Source organism: Papilio xuthus, unplaced genomic scaffold (genome assembly GCF_000836235.2).
Source record: "Papilio xuthus unplaced genomic scaffold, Pxut_1.1 DF825783.1, whole genome shotgun sequence".
NCBI classification, from domain to species: domain Eukaryota; kingdom Metazoa; phylum Arthropoda; class Insecta; order Lepidoptera; family Papilionidae; genus Papilio; species Papilio xuthus.
This window is the reverse complement of record NW_013532866.1, coordinates 1,744,689-1,765,606: the sequence shown is the minus strand read 5'-3', so window position 1 is coordinate 1,765,606 and position 20,918 is coordinate 1,744,689. Positions and strand designations below refer to the sequence as shown.

General features: G+C 33.1%; 2 protein-coding genes and 1 long non-coding RNA gene across 3 annotated transcripts in view; 2 read left to right on the top strand and 1 right to left on the bottom strand.

Moving 5' to 3' along the window:
- Window positions 1–9,331, top strand: part of Cbl (E3 ubiquitin-protein ligase CBL) — a 72,914-nt gene extending 63,583 nt beyond the window's left edge. The window contains exons 8-13 of the mRNA XM_013323061.1: window positions 25–107; window positions 673–761; window positions 5,420–5,660; window positions 6,281–6,393; window positions 6,481–7,066; window positions 7,224–9,331. Of these exons, the coding sequence (XP_013178515.1) occupies window positions 25–107; window positions 673–761; window positions 5,420–5,660; window positions 6,281–6,393; window positions 6,481–7,066; window positions 7,224–7,441 (1,330 nt within the window). The 3' untranslated portion in view covers window positions 7,442–9,331. The remainder of the gene's footprint in view (window positions 1–24; window positions 108–672; window positions 762–5,419; window positions 5,661–6,280; window positions 6,394–6,480; window positions 7,067–7,223) is intronic.
- Window positions 9,332–11,061: 1,730 nt separating this feature from the next.
- LOC106125734 (uncharacterized) lies at window positions 11,062–12,148 on the top strand. The gene is made up of 2 exons (XM_013323036.1): window positions 11,062–11,152; window positions 11,539–12,148. Exons 1-2 carry the CDS (start codon window positions 11,102–11,104, stop codon window positions 12,043–12,045), a joined length of 558 nt encoding a protein of 185 aa, XP_013178490.1. The 5' UTR covers window positions 11,062–11,101; the 3' UTR covers window positions 12,046–12,148.
- Window positions 12,149–15,815: 3,667 nt separating this feature from the next.
- Window positions 15,816–16,990, bottom strand: LOC106125852 (uncharacterized). Its single transcript, XR_001228290.1, has 2 exons — window positions 16,857–16,990; window positions 15,816–16,341 (listed from the first exon to the last, which is right to left on the bottom strand). It is a non-coding gene; the product is annotated as an uncharacterized LOC106125852 (long non-coding RNA).
- Window positions 16,991–20,918: the final 3,928 nt, after the last annotated feature.

Sequence of the window (20,918 nt, the reverse complement as noted above, 5' to 3'; positions counted from 1 at the left end):
GAATTTAACAATTATTTGTTTCAGAGGTGCGATAGTGAAGACTCCAGTGAAGCCAGTGTCATCAAATTCCTCGGGATCTTCAGGTTCCTCAGGCTGTAATGGTTCCAGTAAGTATACCAAGTACACACTTAAAACACACTTAAATACACTTTGAAACAGACATAAAACACATTTTAACTTGTAGAAGACTTACTTCTTTCAAGGACATTTCATTCTTCTTCATTATCATACATACACACAACATTCATACATCTAATAATTGGATTAATTTAGAGGTCATATTAAGAGGGTCGGTGGCTCAGTGGTTAAACACTTGACTTGTCAGCTGGCCGTGGGTTCGAAACCCGCCATGTACCAATGTGTTTTTTCGATTTCCGATTTACATATGTACAATTATCCGACGTTCTTACGGTGAAGGAAAACGTCGTGATATACACGTATTTGAGAAGAAATACAATGGATGTATTTGGGTCCATACATTAATTTTGTAACACTTCATGAAGAAAGAGATATCACACATTGCGCTTTGTCTTTTTTTATTAAATTTGTGACATGAAACTAGATGTGGTGGGGGGTGTAACAAATGTGACCAGTAAAAGACAGGGTAGGGGACAAAAATGATGAAATTCCTGTGACGTATTTATATATGGTCCCTTTTATATTTACTTATAGGTTCAGACAACACAATATCGAGTGGTGCGAATGGCTGGACGTCGCGGAACACATTCAATGGTCTCACTGATGATATTGATGATCCAGAGGTAAGTTTATTCACTTTTATGTACTTACTAATCGAAAAAAAAACTTAATAAGTGACCCATGTGTTCCTCCAGACTGTATTCTATATTTATGCCAAATTTCAGTGAGATCCATACATCCGTTTTGGAGATATCTTTATACAAACATCCATCTAAACATTCGCATTTATAATGTTAGTAAGATTAAGAACATATTTAAAAATCTTCAAAATAAAATTGTGTAAGTAGAAATACGGGTTTTAAGCTGTTTTATTATTTTCTGGATATTTTCACCGAATTCTTAGCTAAATGTCGTTAACTATTTGCCTTTAAGGTTATTCTAAAGAGATAAATAAATCTAATTTAAAAAAATAATTTTAATGATTATAGCGCCATCTATATGTCACTTCAATATGATTGGTAATAACGCCATCTTTTGGCGTAAAAAGTTGCCAGAGTGTTTCTTAAGCGCAATAATAATAGTGAGAAGAAATTCTTGTGTGAATTATATTTTGACGAAGATTTTTGGGACACAAAAAAATAAGTCTGATAAATAATATTTTTTTTTATTTATTGAGTTTCGTGGCTTATTTTGGGTTAAAATACAGCTGTTTTTTGTGTTATGTAGCAGCATGCTTTGCATTTTTGATTGTGTGGGCATGTTTGTGTTGTTTGGGTGTTTTCATTGTTGCAATGTTTCGTGTTAATAACATTTTATCGGGACTTACTGTGTCTGTGTAGTAACTTTTTTTTAATTCTTTACATAAAACTCACCCCCTGTTTGATCTATTTATGAATTTGTGTTTGTTATTGTTAATTAAATGGGATTTTAACTACAAATGTCTTATTTTAACTGACAATTGCGTAGATTCGAATAGTATCATAAAATATTTAAAGTCATTTCTGTTAGTTCTGGGTTATGAATAAAGATTTGTTCTAAACTAACCGTGGGTTTCTGAAACCAAAAACGTTTAAAACATATCGTTATTTCTGTGTTGTCAAAGATAATGAAAGGGATGACGATATGTTGTATACAAGAGATTTTAAAAAAATTGTTTGTTTAAAAAAATATTTTTTTAATTGAGGTTTGCGTGTGCGTGTTTTTTTTTTGTTTTTAAACTATGACCAAGACACAGTACAGTTCCGGTTTAGCATCGCATAACATCTCACAGTAATATATCATTATTTGTTTTGCAGAGACGCGCGAGAAAATCACCGCATGCTTAACTTTGTACGGACTGAATTGTCTCGTCTTTACTACATTCGGGAATCTTAATGTGCGTTTCCACTGCATTGATACTTGTTTTGATAATAAGATTGTAATATTACTTGTAGATGGGACATAAAGCTTCCTTTCCGTGACTTAAAAGTAATAAAAATTGTAACTTAAAAGTACAAAATCTGAATTATATTATTTGGAAAGAATATAACAGTGGTAGAGCCCGCTTTAACATCTTCGCACGTATTGGCCCGGCTCGCCCGGTGAAATACCACGACCACACAGAAGACAGGCGTCAAGTGAAAGCAATTCCGCGTTTCGTCTGATGTGTGTGCGTCCCGGAGGCCTAATTTAGTCCTCTTTCTCTTTCCACCCTTTTTCTTATAAGGAAAGGATGGGAAGTGGAAGTGGACTTTCCGGATGAAAAGATGCATGGAAAGGGAATATATTTTCTTTCTGTGCATCCTCTCCTCAATCGATTAAAGGTAGGCAACGCATATGCAATTGCGTATGTCTATGAGCAACGGTCACTTCGCCATTTCAGCGATTTCATGTGGTCGCTCGCTCGTTTGCCACCTTATGATATAAAAAAAAAATAACATACAATACAACAATGACCTAAATCCGTAACCCCGTGACATACTTGACTATTGGGATAGAACCAATATTTAGATTGAAAAGTTTACTTGACGATGTCTCATCTTAAAATTTAAATGTCTTTGATTGACATATATTGTTGTCTCTTACATTCTCTTTAAATTAAAAAGAGACAAGTGTCAGTGCAGAGGAAACCAACACTATTCCATTTAGTTTTTAATATTTGTGTTTTGTAAATCAAAAGCAGTATTCCTTGAAGAGTTTTGGAATATTATTAAATAAATATACTGACAGAGATAATATGACGATGTAGATTTTGTATACTGTACCTGTATGATGACGTCATTGCATCTCGTATCATGTTTTTGCGTACGAGTAGTAAATTGAAATAATGGAATTATAAACAAAATACCAGTGAATCTTTTGGAATACTTCTTTTGATATACATTTATAATGACTAATTCTCATTTTGGTTTTTGGAAGATTTTTTATACTGTTTATATGTTGATTGGCCTAATCACCCTTAACTTAGGGTAGGCTCCGAGCCCCTCGGTGGGGACGTATAGTGAGCTGATGATGTTGATTTTCCTCTAAAGACTATTCCGTTTTTCTTTCATTCAGTAACTTTTGTCTTGTACTTTGTTATTCACAAATTTGGGAAATTAGTGGTTTTGAATTTTATTGGAAATTGGTGACAATTTATTTCCCTTTAAAATTATAAATTTTCAATACCAAAATGAGTATATGTTATATAATTTATATCTATATTATGTTGTAATTGAAATAAAACAATGCAAATAGAAATTTGAACTTTATTATAATTAGTAATAAAGTTGATATTTATTTTAAAAAATCTAAGATAAATGCTTTGTACGTTTGTGACACTTTCATGTTGTTTAATTTTGTTTGCTTGCGTTATGGTTATATTTGAGTCGTCTGAAATATTTTCTTTCCCAATCTAATAAGGAGAGGATAAGGAAGGGTAGGGGATAGCAAGGGGAAATGACTTTTCTGCACGTTCCGTTAACAGATAGGGTCGTGGTCATGTGCATGCTTATTCAAAAAAATATGTGGTTGCTATAAAAAAATTAAACACTATCTTCAGACGACTCAAAAAAACGCTTGAATTCTGATGCATGAATTTAAAAATCTTTTTTTAATTATTGTTTTTAGTATTAATAGTTCGAGATATGAAAGTTGAACAACAAAAAACACTAACAGTGGGTTTCCGAGACCAAAATCCATATAACATAACAATATGTTTTAAATGTGACGTTTTGACGTCAGAAACTTACGGTAAATGACATAAACTTGGTAATAAAATGAATTTATTTCTTTGAATTCATCGTTCTACTTTCGTGTCCCGAATTATATTTTTTTTTTTTAGTAAATATTTATTAAGACTGCTAATTAGTATTTTTGCTTTACGAAACGATAGATTTTAAAAAATAAAATTAGATATATTAGTGCTTTAAAATATCATAGCATTTACAAATCCGATTAAAACGACATTTGAGGGACCAGCAATATTCAGTTTTTTTATCCGATTGTCTTTATAAAGAGAGCAGACCGAGGTGGAGAGCATAGTAAATATATGACAAATAAAATTGAGCTTTATACGATTGGAATTAGGTTTAATTTTAATTTCCACGTCTATTTTACTCTGAATATTGATAAAAAGACTTGCATAGCAAATTTAGACCTTATTACAATATTATAAAGTTCATTTTTATTTGCGACTAGCTGTCGCGACTCCGCGCGGTTTAAAAAAAATAAGTAGCCTGTGTGTTCTTCCAAACTATGTTCTATATGTATGCCAAATTTCATCGAGATCTGTTAAGTTATTCTGGAGATACCTTCCAATCCATCCATCCATCTAAACATTCGCATTTATAATATTAGTAAGATAAAAAATCTTCTCTGCTCTCTGTCTTAGTCTGTCTTGAAAGTTGTACGTTAATACGAAATTTCAGTTTTAGATTTCTATAAGCTATTCGTAATTTCGTAATTTTTTTTGTTGTGATTTTTTTATTCGTATTGCTGAACCTTTTCCATTTTGTCATATTTTCTTATTGTTAAATAATTTTGGTACTTATGACCTTTTACGGTCTTTATTTGATATAAAATAAATGTAAATATAATTAATTGTTTAATTTATATAAAAATAAGCTTTGATTTAAAAATGAATTTTAATTATACAATTTAATTTAATGAATTTTTAATTTTGGTGCGATTTAATTTTGATTTTATTCAGATTTAAAATTAATTAATCGATTTTTTTTATTTAATTTAAAATGTATTATTTAATTTAGTATTGTTTGTTTAGATTAAGATTAGTGGAATATTTCTTTATATTTAATATTTTATTACATTTAATTTTATTTATTTTTTAAGTGTAATTTTTTTAATGTTGACAATATACGCTTGGTGATGTGTTTGTGTTTTTTATTGCATTTTGTTTTTTTTTAATAATGGGTTTCAATATATTAAATAAAAAAACATAATTATTACAACTATGAAAAAAATACGCACTAATTTTTGAATTGTGGAAAATCTACCTAATATTAGGAAAAACGTATTTTATTTGTCTGAAGATCTTGTTAGAAAGTTTTATATAAAAAACGGTTATATGCAACTTACCTTAGGTTTCTGTTGTTTTCGACCGCCGAAAGATACAACACATAGTTTGTCTCCATTCTTTCTAATAGAAAGAAAGAGAAGACAACATCTTGTTTGACTAAAAGTATTGCAAACTTATATTTCTCATATATCGACTAATCTGACGAAAAAGGTTACATCTCAAGGTCACTTTACAGATGTAACCTTTTTCGTCAGATTAGTCGTTATCACATAGTTATAACATTAGGACTGGCCGGAGTTCAACGCGGCGACGTCCACAATAGACTCGCTGAGGCCGGGCGTGAGGTCGCCGGTCGCCTCGCCGCGACACTCGCCTCGTGCAGCAAGGAAAGCCGCCGCCTCGGCTGAGAACGCGTACGGAGAACTGCGCGCCCCTCCCCTGCCGCCCAGGAAGAGTCTCTCCCCTGCCGAACCCGCGATCGTCGCGGCCTCCAGTGTGCAGGATATTGCTGCAGCGGCTGCTATGGGTATGGTATTTTATGAGTATTAAAATAAATATTTATACATCTGAACATATATAAGACTAGCTGTCTCCCGCCACTCCGTCCGCGCGAAGTTAAAAAAAAAACTAGGTGAGTAAAACCTATGTGTTCTTCCAGACTATGTTTTACATCTTTGCCAAATTTCATCAAAATGTGTAGAGCCGTTTCGGAGATAGCTTCAAATAAACATCCATCCATCCAAACATTCGCATTTATAATAGTAGTAAGATTAGTTTATTTGACTTAATAAGTTAAGTTTAATAATACTTACGGTTACTAGGACTTACTAAGGTCACGAGTTGTTCATTCCGCCCAGAGCCACGGTCCTCAGTTGAGACCAAGCAGCATAATCCGGTCATTTTATCTAGAACATATGGCATACTACGTAAAATATGTATTCTTAATCATATAAAATATCACAGGTAGCTTTTCTATCAGCGAATGATCTAAGCTACATTTTGCAAGCCTGTATTTAGCAAACGTTATCTACGAGTCATTATACTATAAATGTTTTCAAATATCTTGGGTGCGCCGATTACCTTGATCCTCCAAGATATTTGTAAAGATTTATACAACCCATTAAAATTATGTTTCATTATCCTCAGAACCCAGACGAAGGTCCTCTTTGGAGCCTGAACCTGATTCACGTCATCATCTGACCTCAGTGATTACTGGCTCTACTGAGACAATCACAGGCCTTATAGATACAAGACACGAGGTATGTAGACTTCAATACAATCCAACACTTTATACTTTGAAATACAGATTAAAAATCTAATATGTCTCGTATTAAAATGAATTACAGGTACCTCCAGATCCGAGGGCATTCGAGAAACCTCGTCGTGCCTGCACCCCGCAGTCCAACAGCCGGCCCCTGCCCGCGCCGCCGCCGGAACCGCGCACACAGACCGACGACAGACCGACAACCGACAGACACGACAAACCTGAAACACGAAACATACCGACCGAGAACCGACAAGAAAGACACAATGACACGAACCGACACGCATATGAAAGCAGACAGGACAGACCGAATGATAGGCACATAGATAATAGACAAGCGGAACGTCACGTCAACGAGCGTGAACGTCACGTCAACGAACGTCACGTGACAAATGACAGGCACATAGAGTTTAGACAGCCGCCAGAACGACCTCCCGACAAGCCTGACAGACAGGACAGAATACAAAATACTGATCGAGCTAGTTTTGATAACACCAGAGTGGAGAGTAGAGGTCCACCAAGACAAAGGTCTTTGCCATCTTCTACCTGCAGCAGTATCGACCACCAGCCGACGAAGTCAACGACTATGCCCAAATTCCCTTCAGAAGATGCCAAAGATCCGCCCTACGAGAATGTCAGCGTTGAAAAGAACGAATTAGCGGTTGCACGTAAGTTTTTTACATATTTAAAACATAAAAATCATAATAAATTTCAAATAGTGACAAAATATTAAATTTTTCACACTATTTGTATATTTTACGTGTTGTATACACTCATATTGTATACACTCTATACTACATAAATATAAATTATTTTATTTTCCAGCAAAGAAAATAAATCCTCTAACACACGACAAACACGGAAGAAAGTACGGCGACAATGTATCGTATGAAAATATAAATTTGGATTACATCGCGCGTTTAGTTGGTGAAGGTTACCCCAAGGACATAGTCGTGCGCGCATTGGGCATTACTAGGAACGATTTAGAAATGGCTTGTGATATATTACACGAATTCGGTTCTAAAATTCAAAATAAATGCTAGAATAAAACATTATTTATGTTTAAATTAAAATCGACTGTTCGTTTTAAATGAATAAGGCTTTAGTCTAATTTTCTATACTGCAACAAATATAAACAAATTTCTGTTTGCAATTGACTATGTTTATCAAATATCACTGAACTATGGTTAAAAAAATACATAAATAAAATTAAAAAGTATAGTTCTAATCAAGAGATATTATAAATTTTGTAAACTAATTCTTAGAAGTTTGCATTCGGATGAAACATAATATTTTATTCTTTTTACACTTAGATTTTTACTAATTAATAAAAATACGTTACTGTATCGTGTATAACTCGCAATTTAGGGAACAAAAGAGTATTGTAAATTGCATTGATTAAAGTCAACACACGCAGCCAAAACTGAGAACTCTATGACATTTAAAATTTGTTGTTTTTCTAATTTGGTTGCTTATGTTTACAAAATTTATAACATCTAACCATGGGTTTCATCTGGAGTGATAACACATATTTTCATGAGAACAAAGTGTCAGTCGAAAACCCAAAGTTACAAGAACTATTTATCAGTAATTCTTTGATATAACCAAACAATAAAAACATATTTAAACCTAAAGCAATAAATCTTACCGTTCCTAAACAAGACATGTGCCTGCAATTTCTATGTCTAAAGTTTGTTGCCTCATACGTGTTATTTATACATTAGACAATTTGTATATTTTACGCGTTGTATACACTCATATTGTATACACTCGGTTTGTATAGTTACTCGATTATGTAATTTTAACATAAGTTTTAACTTATACTGGACTTATAGTTTTAATTGTAACGAACAAAGATTTAAATAGTATATAATCTTGACTGTCATATAAATCTATTTTTAGTATGACAAATGATAAAGAAATTTTTAAAGTTAATAAAAGTCTTATATGTTTCGACTGTCCATGTGACATGTTCAAGGCTTCAAAATATTCAAAATATAAATATTTCAAATTAATCTTAAAATCAGATTGTCGTGGGGCTTATATTATTACGGTATTCATCTGAGATGTCACGACAGTTGAATTCTAGGGTAATGTTAGGAATGCATTTAACACTGTAATATTTTATGACAGTATGTCTATATATTTAAATCTTCGTTCGCAATATGTTTCTAAATTAGAGCACAACAATAATATGTAATTCTTTTAAATATAATTAATAAAGGCTTCACAGATAAACTACCTTGTAAACTTTAGTCATCAACTAATTAGACTAATTCTAATGTAACTGTAAATACTTCCAGATATGCGTTGTCATCTTTGTCATGTCATAACAATGACAAATGTCACAATTCATTGATATCGTAAATGTCATGTGACACGATTCATTTGTGTGATATGTCAATTTGGCAGCGTGTCAGTTTTAAAAAGTTATAGAGCGACATTATTTGGCCCGGTGACATATGCATAGAAAATGACGTAAAAGAAAAATCATGACAAAACAGCTACAGTACGACAAGCATCTTGTAATATCTTTGATATAGAGAGCCTATTGTAATCTGTACAAAAGTTGCTATTATTCGTTCGAATACTTGCCAGGCCCAAAATGGTCACGAAATTCTAGTATTTTATTTTATGGCGTTTTTTTTGTGCCTAAGTAGGTTTTATAGATTTTGTAAAAGAACTTTGACAGGCGACCAAATGCTGCTACTGGCGCCACCTTAGGTTAAATTTTTTCTCCCTATTAAGCGTACGATGAAAGTATCGGGGAATTAATCGCGTTATGCTCACCGGGTCAGTATGTCGGTCTGTAGCAACCATTTTGTGTTATAGTATAAGTTAATTTGAACCGTTTTTATGACAATTAAATTATCTCAATTTAAAATTTAAAAAAAATATTTTCACAACTAATTAATGAGTTGTTTGATTTTTGTTTCGAGTGATTTTGTTCTTTTTTTTCTTTATCAGTATTCTATTTCTACTCACTAATATTAAATTTAGCTTTGTAAATATAATAATGAATAACACTTATATTTTCATATAAAATGTGCTGTCTTTAAATATTGACTTAAATATAGCGTTTTAAATAGAATATATTTTTTCATATTTACGTGTTTATGACACAAAAGTTTTGACACTTTGACTTATGACTTTGCAATATATTTAGCGTAAATTTTGAATAATATTGTAAATAATTGATTTTTTTTTTGGAGGGGGCCGTATAATAAAGTTCTTCCGCTTCGTGATTTTTAAACTTAAAGAACTAAATTAATAAAAAAATTATAGTTAGAGAACTAGTTATGAATTTTTTCTTTATAGAAATCGATTTGACTCTGTATTTTTATAATTTCGTTTTATAGTTATAAGATTTTCATTACCGAAACATTCACACAAAAAAGTTTTGAAAAAACTGAAAACTTTTTTGTTTGGATGTATCGCCAGTGGAAACTCACGTTAATATTTTCTTAGTGCAACTAAAATTAAACATTTCTCATACGTGCTTTATATACTTGACTGAGTATTTAGGTCATATAAATATCTAGTCTGTAATTTTCATTTGCTTAATTACACATTGATTTTTGAAAACAATAATATTTTGATTTAATCACATTTATATAAGGTTCAAAACACAAACCAAATACCAAGGAAGATGTTATATCTCTAGATACATATGGGGTTTAAATGACGTCATAAAGTCTCCATTTACTTCAAATATAAAATGAAAACTCACGTAAATATTAATAAAATTAGTTCAACACAAGTTAAAATAATATTGACATCCCTTTCACTCTCTTTGAATAGACAGAGACAGAGTATCTAGATGTATATAAATCTTTTTATTGGTATTAATTACATATCCACCAGATGACTAGTCAAAATTGACATTTTATATAATAACTAACATAATAGCTTGTAATCCTTAGGCTGTATACAATTAGAAAAAGGAATGTATACATTTAGAGGAGCGAATGTATACATTTAGAGGAACGAATGTATACATTTAGAGGAACAAATGCATACATTTAGAGGAGCGAATGTATACATTTAAAGGAACGAATGTATCATTACAAATCGTGTTCATTTATTTGCCAACTTTGTATGAACGTTGTATGTTTCGTTAAAAAATCACATGGCTGTATTTATCTGTATTGAAAATAATCGACTCAACAATAAAAAAAACTAGTTGTCAAATTCTTTTTTTTTTCTCCACTCCATTCACGATATTTTGACAGGTGCTTAGAGATGTTTTGGCGACTGTTAATAATGGATATGGGATATTAAGAGCTTTTATTTTCCATAGAGGAATGCTTTATGCATACCCCGCACCCCGGGGGGGAACGCGGTAGTTATGTGGGATTCGCCTCCATAGCGGAGGCTTACCCACTAAACTTTTCTGTTCCTCCAACGCATCGGGACGGGACGACGGGCACGCTTTCGCTCTAGTCCGCGGCCCCGTCTGCGCCAGCTGCCGAGACTCCCTCTCGGGGGGGAGGCAACCCTCAGTCGCCGGTGATGGATCGCCGGGGATATTAAGAGCTAAAGTAGGAAGTACTATTTGACTACATACACAGTATGTAGCTATTAATAATCATAAAATCCGTTAACGCAATCATTCTTTACTTAAACAATTAACTTTATCTAAAAAACAAATTAAAATAAACTATAAAACTCTTGACTAGTAGTATTTTAAACCAGTGATTAAAATGACGTATTATATTACATCGTTTCGGTTTTTATTTTGCATTTTCTATCATGTAAGTAACTTTGTAGAGTTAAGACTATAGAGCTGGCAAACCTCGACCGCACAGAAGACAGGCGTGAAATAGAGAAGGGGGATAGGAAAAAGATATCATTTTTCTGTGCTCTACACACATGCTACATTCCATCTCTATTGTTCAATTTTTTATTATTTTTGAAAAGAAAAAAAAAGTAAAATCTTCCTACTACTATAAACAAATTATCCCTTCTAATATACACGTTTTCGAGTATGTATATACTACTCCATACATCTCTATCAGCCGTAATATCTGAATTCAATCCCTTTCACGCATATCCAATTTCACCCAATTCATCCTTACCTTCTTTAGTCTTCCTGTACGTTGTAGCCATCGATTGTAGCTTATATTCCATAAATTTCTAGGTCAATACTGCGTTGAGTCAATTCCCGAATCACATGGATTTCCAAAAAGTTAATCAAATAATCATAAACGACGAAGAATACACCGTTTTGAAACCGACTGTACATTTAGTGACGGATTATTTCAAAGAATATATACTGAAAAGGCGTAATACAGTAGAAACTAACAGAATATTTATGGATAACAATGGCTATCGACATTTCTGGAAAGGTATGGAAATACCTTCACAAAACTTAAGAAAGACTGACAGGTCTATCAAAGAAGGAAACATAACCTCAAATATACCCAAAGTTGAAACAGTGACAAAATCTAGTAGGACCATTTCAACTGACAGGGAAAATGAAGAAATAACTACTGTCAAAAATACTCCAAGAAGATCAAAAAGAAGAACAACAAATTTCTACAAACCAATTTTAAGACAAAGTCGAGCAGGACGTGTTATTACTACTTCCTTCTTTTGTCCATTCTTCGGCGTGATTACGATGACGTTAAATACTGGTGAACTTTAGACGATTTGCAATAAGAACTGTTAGTAAGAAAATTCCACACTGCGTCGATGTATCGGCGCAACACTAGCTTTATTAAAATGTCAACGCTTATGTCACTAATCAATCTGACACTTGACTTTTTAACGAAAGCGCGTCATTCGTGCCAAATAATTCTAATCAATAATGTCTAAAAGAACTTAGTTACTTATGAAGTGAATCCCAATAAAAATAGTAGAAAAAAAACTAACTAGGGTGACGCAGTGATCCAAAGTGGACTTTGGCCTCCGACACTCTCTCCATCTTTCCCCCATCCCGCACCGTCCCAACTCAGTCCCGGACATATAACTCCCGAAGATTTTTATCCGTCTCATCCATCCAGCTATACCTGGACCAATTCTTTTTAATAGTAGAAAAAAGGCAAGGATAATTTATTGATGCCAAGAGAGATGCATATTTGAAGTAAACTACCAAACTGGAAAGATAAAAGAATTATTTTAAAGATACAGTAATTTTCAGATATCTTAGCGGCTCTTAACTTTGCGCGAGCGAGCGCAGATCTAAATTTAAGGCGTAGCGGGATGCAGGAGGAGGGCATAGCACAGCACATTATGAATTTGAGCCACTAAAGTATTCGAAAAGTACTATAATTTAAACATAAAAGTCGCAAATTAAGACATTATACTTTGAATTATTTTAGTATCTACACAAAATAAAACTAACATCTATCGAAAAAAAATGTTCAATTTAAGCAGCAATAATTTTATTTCACAAAATAGGTTTATCATCGAAATCTTTAAATTTTCTATTAAACCTCCTTGTCATGTATGGATCATCATCGTAATCTAATTTGTAACTATTGAAAGTATTAAGAAATGTATTAACGGCTGTCGTAATAGCCCGTCTGTAACTGGCTACAGGTAATCGTTGTTTTAACATGACAACTGGTTCAAATGGTATCACCATACCAGCTGCGGTCGTTATTAAAGGTATTATTGGAGCTGGAAAATAATAAGAGATAATTTCCATAGCGCCATTAACTACACAAGTACCTACATTCCTTAGAACTGATTTAATTTTTGGTGCGAAAAATATTCTCTTTAATTGTATTCTTATTATTTTGTACAAGTTAATAATTATATGTATTATTGGTTGGTAATTTGTTTCTGTTACTTGAGTTGTATTCATTTTAGTTTCATTTATATGTTTTACTGTTGATATTTCGCGTTCATTTCTTCGAGTTTCAAATTGATCATTTATTTCTGGATGTTGTGACTGGAAATGATATTTTGTATTTAAAATCATCTAATACTTGAAAATAAAATTAAATAACATAAATTAAGTGAAATAGAGGGGTAAAGCTACGATCTTATTGATCATAAATGCGTAATATAAATGTAATAGTAAATGAATTTTCAAATGGATGGATGTTTGTTTGAAAATCTCCAGAATATAGAACATAGTCTGGACGAACACTTAATTATCTTTTTTTTAATTCCGCACGGATAGAGTCGCGGGCGACAGCTACAATCTGTCAGCCGTCTACAATAATTCTAATATTGCTAGGATTGTTCGTAAAACTGTATTTGTGAACCCAGAAAAGTCCCTATCGATCCCGTATTTGGAAAAAAATCAACGTCAGAGGTCCCAAAAATGGGTTACATTGATTTTTTTCTACTGTTTTCCAGCTCTATGCGAATTATGGTAATTTCAATATTTAATCTAACCGGGTTAGAAGGGATTGACCTATTTTCGAGAGTGAAATGTCATTATATTATTTCCCAGATTGTCATAGAGGTATTATACAGTCAGACAAGTTGAGTTTTTTGTTTCTAACTTTTTTTTTATTAAGAAATATAAGCAGATTTTTTTTGTAAATTTACTAATATTTCTTTTACCATTCCAACTAAGCTCTAGGCTTGTGCTAGGATATGGTTTACGACTATAGTAGAATGGCGGGATTCGAACCCCCTTAACCATTAGGCTATTGACGTTTTTCATAATTAAAAAGTAACTTTATTTTACTTACATCAGCTAAAGAGTAACATATAAATGTTAATATAAACAATATGAATAAATTCATTTTATCCAACGTTCAAGTATATTTTTACCTTGAGAAAAAATACATTTGGTTAACGTAAAATATTTTATCATATTCCTTCATTTATATGCGACAAAGTTTATTACGAACATAACGTATTTTATATCGCTTTGGATTGTACATACGTTTTACATTTTATCTTAAATTATTTAGTAATTTCAAATACAAAAAAGACATGCCAATTGTATATAGAATTAATGAATTACATTATCTAATCTAAAAAAATAAATAATGGTTTTATAAACTCATGATTCGATTTTCATTGGAATGTAATCGATTCGATGTGCACAGAATGTTTGAAAATTTCGTGATGCAATTATCTAGAATCCGTTTTAAGACTCTTTAATTAATTCCGGGCGTCCGTTGCAGTTACAGCTAGGTTTTAATTAAAATGAAATTTTACTTTTGCTTGTTTTTTTTCTTCATAGCTAACGTTATGGCACAGGTGAGATTTCTTTCAATATTATAAACTAACTAGCTAGAGCGTGAGAGACTCCGTCCGTGTGGATGTGTATAAAAAATAATTAGTGTGGCCTATGTGTTCTTTCAGACTATGCCAAATTTAATCGAGATTCGTTCAGCCGTTCTAGCGATATCTTCAAACACCCATCCATCTAAACATTCGCATTTATAATATTAGTAATTTAAATAAATAGCAGCTCTTCAAGGCATAAATTCGAAAAAAAATGAATAAATAGTATCCTATGTCCGTCTCCTGGATCTAAGCTACCTCCTCACCAATATCCAGCCATATCGGCAAAGCCGTTCTTGAGTTATAAATAGTGTGACTAACACGACTTTCTTTTATATAGATGAGAATGTTTAGATGGATGTTTATTAAAAGGTATCTCCAGTACGGCTGTATGGATCTCGCTGAAATTTGTCATAGATGTATAACATAGTCTGAAAGAACTCATAGGCTACTTATTAAGTTTTTAGTTGATGCAGACGGAGTCGCGGGCGACAGCTATTGGTTTTATAATGTTGTAACTATTTTTTAAAATAATGTTTTTGATATTATAAAATTTCGTCCTATTACAAAAATATAGTGATTTTAAAAAATGAGATATTCTTTAAATGATTTGTATTTTCTATTACTTTGCTTTGTTTATATTTAAATTATTTCTAAAATTTGTCATGCCAACTTTACATAAAGATATAAAAAGACAGAAAGATGTTTATAGATTTTCAGTTATTTGTAGGCTTATGTTTTATTTTTGAGATTTTAATGTGCAGGTACCTTACGACTACATTCCCCTGGGCCGGCACTCACGACGTGACGTCATCCCTCCGCACCCTTCCGATATAAACCTAAACTACGAAAGGCTGTATCCAGCACGTCGCAAGTGGCTCAACTGACTAGTGAACTGACGGATCTTTATTACCGAATTATTTATAAAATATATACCACAACGATTTTTAAGTTTTTTTATTATTGTGTTGGTATGTACACGTATTTATAATTTTAAAAATTGACGGTGAAAAGTATGTTATATTTTTTCTGTTTTTAAGTAACTTATTGCAGTTAATTTAAAAAAAATCAGTGCCTAAATGTATGTGTATGTATGAATTGTCGATATAACTTAGTTTTTAAACTCTATTTAATTTTTCCTTCAACGCACATAATATGAAGAAAAAGCAATATCAGAATTTCACAAACATAAAGGGGGGTTAACAAAAAAAACTTCGACAATATCTGGCAACAGCACGCTTCAATACTTTAATAAATTACCTAAAAAAAATAAAGCCTTCACTTCCAAAGAAATTCCACAAACAAGATCTTAACCGTCTCTTTTGATCTTCATACATAGATCGACAAACTTATGTGACCCGGTAGAGTGACACTAAATTACAATGGCTCCTCAACACCCTCTTGTTAATTAGAATAAAGTGTCACCTGATCCTTGTACCGTTTTGACTTGTGTGTCATTTGTACCCAAGTAGGTTTTATATGTTTTCTAATAGAACTAATCGCGACCACAGCTTACCGGGCCATAAAAGTTTGTCGCGCTATAGTGGGATATAACGATTCAATAATACGTTGTTTCGAGCGATGGTATACAGGATGTTTTTGTTTTCGTTATGTTGGCTTAGGGGAAATTGCTGGCGGCTCGTAGACTCGCCACAAGTTCATCCACGTTCACATTAGCCGGGGCAGGCGCAGCTAATTCAGCGTATTTGCTCGTAAAATCATACCCCATTTGGTCTACCTGCTCACCCTGTATAATAAAACATAATCTTACTAGTATTAAATGCGAATAGATCTGGATCAAATAAAACATAGGCCAATAGCTTTACTAAGTTGCGAGCGAATGCTAATATAAAAAAGTAAATTTAAAAACAATAAACCAAATCAGTGTATAAAGAATGACTGGCTCAATAAGGGTACTGTATGCCGTTTAATTCTGTTCACCATCATCAGCGTCCCCACTGATAGGTTTCAGAGCCTATCTAGAGCTAAATGACCAGTGGGTCTAGACAAAGTACATTCGCATTTAAGCAAATCCAGAGCAAACTTCAAAAATGTATAGAATTGACTATAACTTTTGATGTCACGTGATTGTCGCGCTTCGGTTTCATACCTACATTTTTGAATTTCGCTATGGAGTCGGTTTGGAGCGACCTTTGTCTAGCCTCGTAGGTCTTACAGTCCCAGTTATATCTATGCAAGACTTTAAATGAAAAAAGAAAAATAGATAGGGAATATAGAATTAAAAGTAAAAAAAATATTTACCAATATTGGGTAGAGTACGGCGACGATCAGACAAATAAACAAAAACCAATTCATAACTGTTTCGTAGTCGTGTGTGACGCAGTGTTCTGATTTCTAAGGCATTTTATACCATACTCAGTTCGACAGCCGTGGACGTGGTTTAATTTAATTCACATAAATCACATTGTAATACCAAACGCCTGTTTATTAAAGTAATCGATTTATTCCGCATCAAAGTACAATGCCATTTATTCATAAGCGTATTTACTGAACGCAATAAGAATTGCTATTGTTTGTACATATTTAAATTTATTTGAAACTAACTGTCGCCCGCAACTCCGGCTGCGCGGATATAAAAAAAACTTATTAGCCTATGTGTTCCAGGCTATGTTCTTAATCTATGTCAAATTTCATCAGGATCCAAGGAGCCGTTTTCGAGATATCGCTAAACAAATATCCATCCATGCATCTAAACAATCACATTTATAAATAATTAATTTGCAACACTCTGTAGATAAAACTCTGAAACAATTTCTTAATTTTTTACCTAGATGGCGCTTTTATCAATCCAAACGGATTATCTTTTTTCTTTGTAGTCAAGAAATTTAAATGAGATTAAGTAATCTGAAGTCATATAAGTCTTTTTAATAGTAAAAAAAAAAGCTTAAACATAATATGAAAATCGTTACCTATATACCTATATAACACGTTAGTTTTTTCTAGATTTTTAGGGTTGCGTACCTCATAAGAAAAAACAGAACCCTTATAGGATCACTTTGTTGTCCGTCCGTCTGTTCTTCAATTTTACTTCCGTGACGTCATGTTGCTCAAATCACTTTATGTATAATAATATTATAAAAAAACTTATAAAGAAAGATGTGGTTGTTTGTTTGTTCATTGCTCCGCAGCTACTAAACTGACTTGAATAATTCTTTGACTATTGAGAAGCTAATAATCCCCGGATGATATAAGTTATATTTGTAAAGGGATTTTTTAACTCCGCGTAGACGAAGTCGCGGCAAACAGCTAGTTGTAGTAATAAAAAGGTAAAGACCAGTTATAAATCTTGTATTAGTGATTAAAATTTATTCTTTCAACAAGAATATGTTTACGCTTCGTTTGAAACTAATATTTGGTGTTGATAACCGTAACAAGGAATATGTATTATAATTTGTATTTCCTACAGTTGCTATTGACTTCGTACGTGTGGAATTTAAAAAAAACCAAGCACTAAATACAAGCTATATCATCCGGGGATAGCGCAGTTCCAAAACAGTGAATAAATTTTTCAAATTGGTTTAGTAATTTCGAAGCCTAATCAATGCAAACAAATGTTTCTTATAATATTATTCTTTACATAGATAAAAAAATATTTAATTTATGGTATTAGAAGAACTGGAAATGTTAAAACAAAAAACACACATGTATTCTACAGGACAGCAGACAGAGATTAAGAACTTCCCTTTTAATTTTACACTAGGTTTTACCCGCGGCTTCATCCTTTTTGAAATCATAAGAAAACTGGTAGCTAAATAATTATTTATTTTTAAAGACATTCATAATCCCAGAACAGTAAAGTATATCTGTGGAAAATTTCATCTAAATTCTTTGAGCCGTTTTGTTGTAACCTTAAAATATATATCCATCCAAACTTTCGCATTATTACTATTCAATTCGTCCCACAAATACCTTCTATAAGACATATTACCAAAAGTGACAATTAATAATTGTCAAACTCATGATCGTAGAGTAACGAAATTTAATAATATAATAATACCTTCAATAAATTAATAATATGTCGCCATGGTTTTTATAATTCGTAACGGATTTTAACGGTCTATATACTTTATAATATAAAGGAAGAATATTACACATAGCTTTTTTTTATATTATAACGTGGCAAACGAGCGAGCGGCCACCTGAAATCGCTGAAATAGCGAAGTGACCGTTGCCCATAGACACACGCAATTGCATATGCGTTGCCTACCTTTAATCGACGGTGGAGAGGATGCACAGAAAGAAAATATCTTCCCTTTCCATGCATCCTCTCATCCGGAAAGTCCACTTCCTCTTCCCATCCTTTCCTTATAAGAAAAAGGCTGGGAAGGGAAAGATGACTAAATTAGGCCTCCGGGACGCACACTCATCAGACGAAACGCAGAATTGCTTCCACTTCATGTCTGTCTTCTGTGTGGTCGTGGTATTTCACCGGGCGAGCCGGGCCGATTCGCGCGAAGATGTTAAAGTGGGCTCTACCACTGTTATAACATACTAGTTGTCGTACATGATTCCTGCCGTGCGGAATTAAAAAACTTAATTAGTAGCCTATGTGTTCTTCCAGACTATTTTCTACATCTGTGGTAAATTTCAGCGAGATCGGTCGAGTCATTCTGTAGATACCTTCTAACTATTAATTTCTAACTAACTAAATTTTCATTAAAATTAAGTCAAGCACTTGACTTGCAATCTGCAGGTCATGGGTTCGAATTTCGCCATATACCAATGTGTTTTTCGATTTACGGTTTACATATGTACATTTATCCGATCTTCTACGGTGAAGGAAAACATAGTGATGCAACCTGCATATATCTGAGAAGAAATTCAAAGATCAGTCAACCAACCCGCATTTGGCCAGCGTGGTTGACTATGGCCTAATCACTATTAACTTAGGGTAGGCTCTGAGCCCTTCAGTGGGGACGTATAGTGAGCTGATGATGATGAATTAGTAGCCATTATCATCCGTTCTGGAAATACCTTCTAACAAACATCCATCTAAATTTTCGCATTTATAATATTAGTAAGATTTGAGGTGAGCAATTAAAATTACTTCACCTGGCGTCATGCTTCAAATTTAATTCGTAACGGTTTTATTAAAGGCATCTAATCAGTCATGACTGTTACTGTTTGAAAAGAAATGAATTTAATGTAAATTAAAATACACGTACTGAAATATTGTTAGGAAGAAAATCCGAAAATGTGGCAGTGTGACCCAACACCAGCCTTACTAAAATGTTGATGTTTATGTCCCCTCACTATTCATTCTGACACTTGACTTTGCAATGAAAGCACATCGTTCGCGCCAAATGATTCTAACTAATCTTACATACATATAAAATTCTCGTGTCACAATTTTCGTTCCCGTACTCCTCCGAAACGGCTTGACCGATTCTCATGAAATTTTGTGAGCATATTGAGTAGGTCTGAGAATCGGCCAACATCTATTTTTAATCCCGCGAGGACGGAGTCGCCGGCGACAGCTAGTCTAATATACAAAATTCTCGTGTTACAATTTTCGTTCCCATACTCCTTCGAAACGACTTGACCGATTCTCATGAAATTTTGTGAGCATATTGAGTAGGTCTGAGAATCGGCCAACACCTATTTATAATCCCCCTAAATGTTAAGGGTAGTCCACCCCTAATTTTTATTTTTTCGACAAACACGCGGTCGGTGTCGCGGCCTACAGCTAGTAATGTCTAAAATCATTGACTGATAATAAATCGTTTTTATATTTTGTATAACATATTTATTATTATGTTGAATACGTAGGATAATCTTCGTTAATTTTAGTTAAGTTAAGACTATATTAAAAGTTAGGATACTCTGTTCTTATATGTAGTTAAATAAATCAAACATTGTAAATATGTGAGTATATAATGATCATAAGATATAAATAAACTCTTGCCAAATAACATAATACATGGAAAACATCACTACATCGGATTCTAAGACCAAAATCCGTGTTTAAAGCATATTGTTATTTCTGTATTGACACAGAAGACAGGCTTGAAGTGGTAGCAATTCTGCGTTTCGTCTGATGAGTGTGCGTCCCGGAGGCCTAATTTAGTCCATTTCTCTTATAAGGAAAGGATGGGAAGTGGAAGTGGACTTTTCGGATGAGAGGATGCATGGAAAGAAAAAAATATTTTTTTCTTTCTTTTCATCCTCTCCTTCGTCGATTGAAGTTAGGCAACGCATATGCAATTGCGTATGTCTAAGGGCAACGGTCACTTCGCTATTTTAGCGATTTTAGGTGGCCGCTCGCTCGTTTGCCACCTTATGATATAAAAAAGATGATAACAA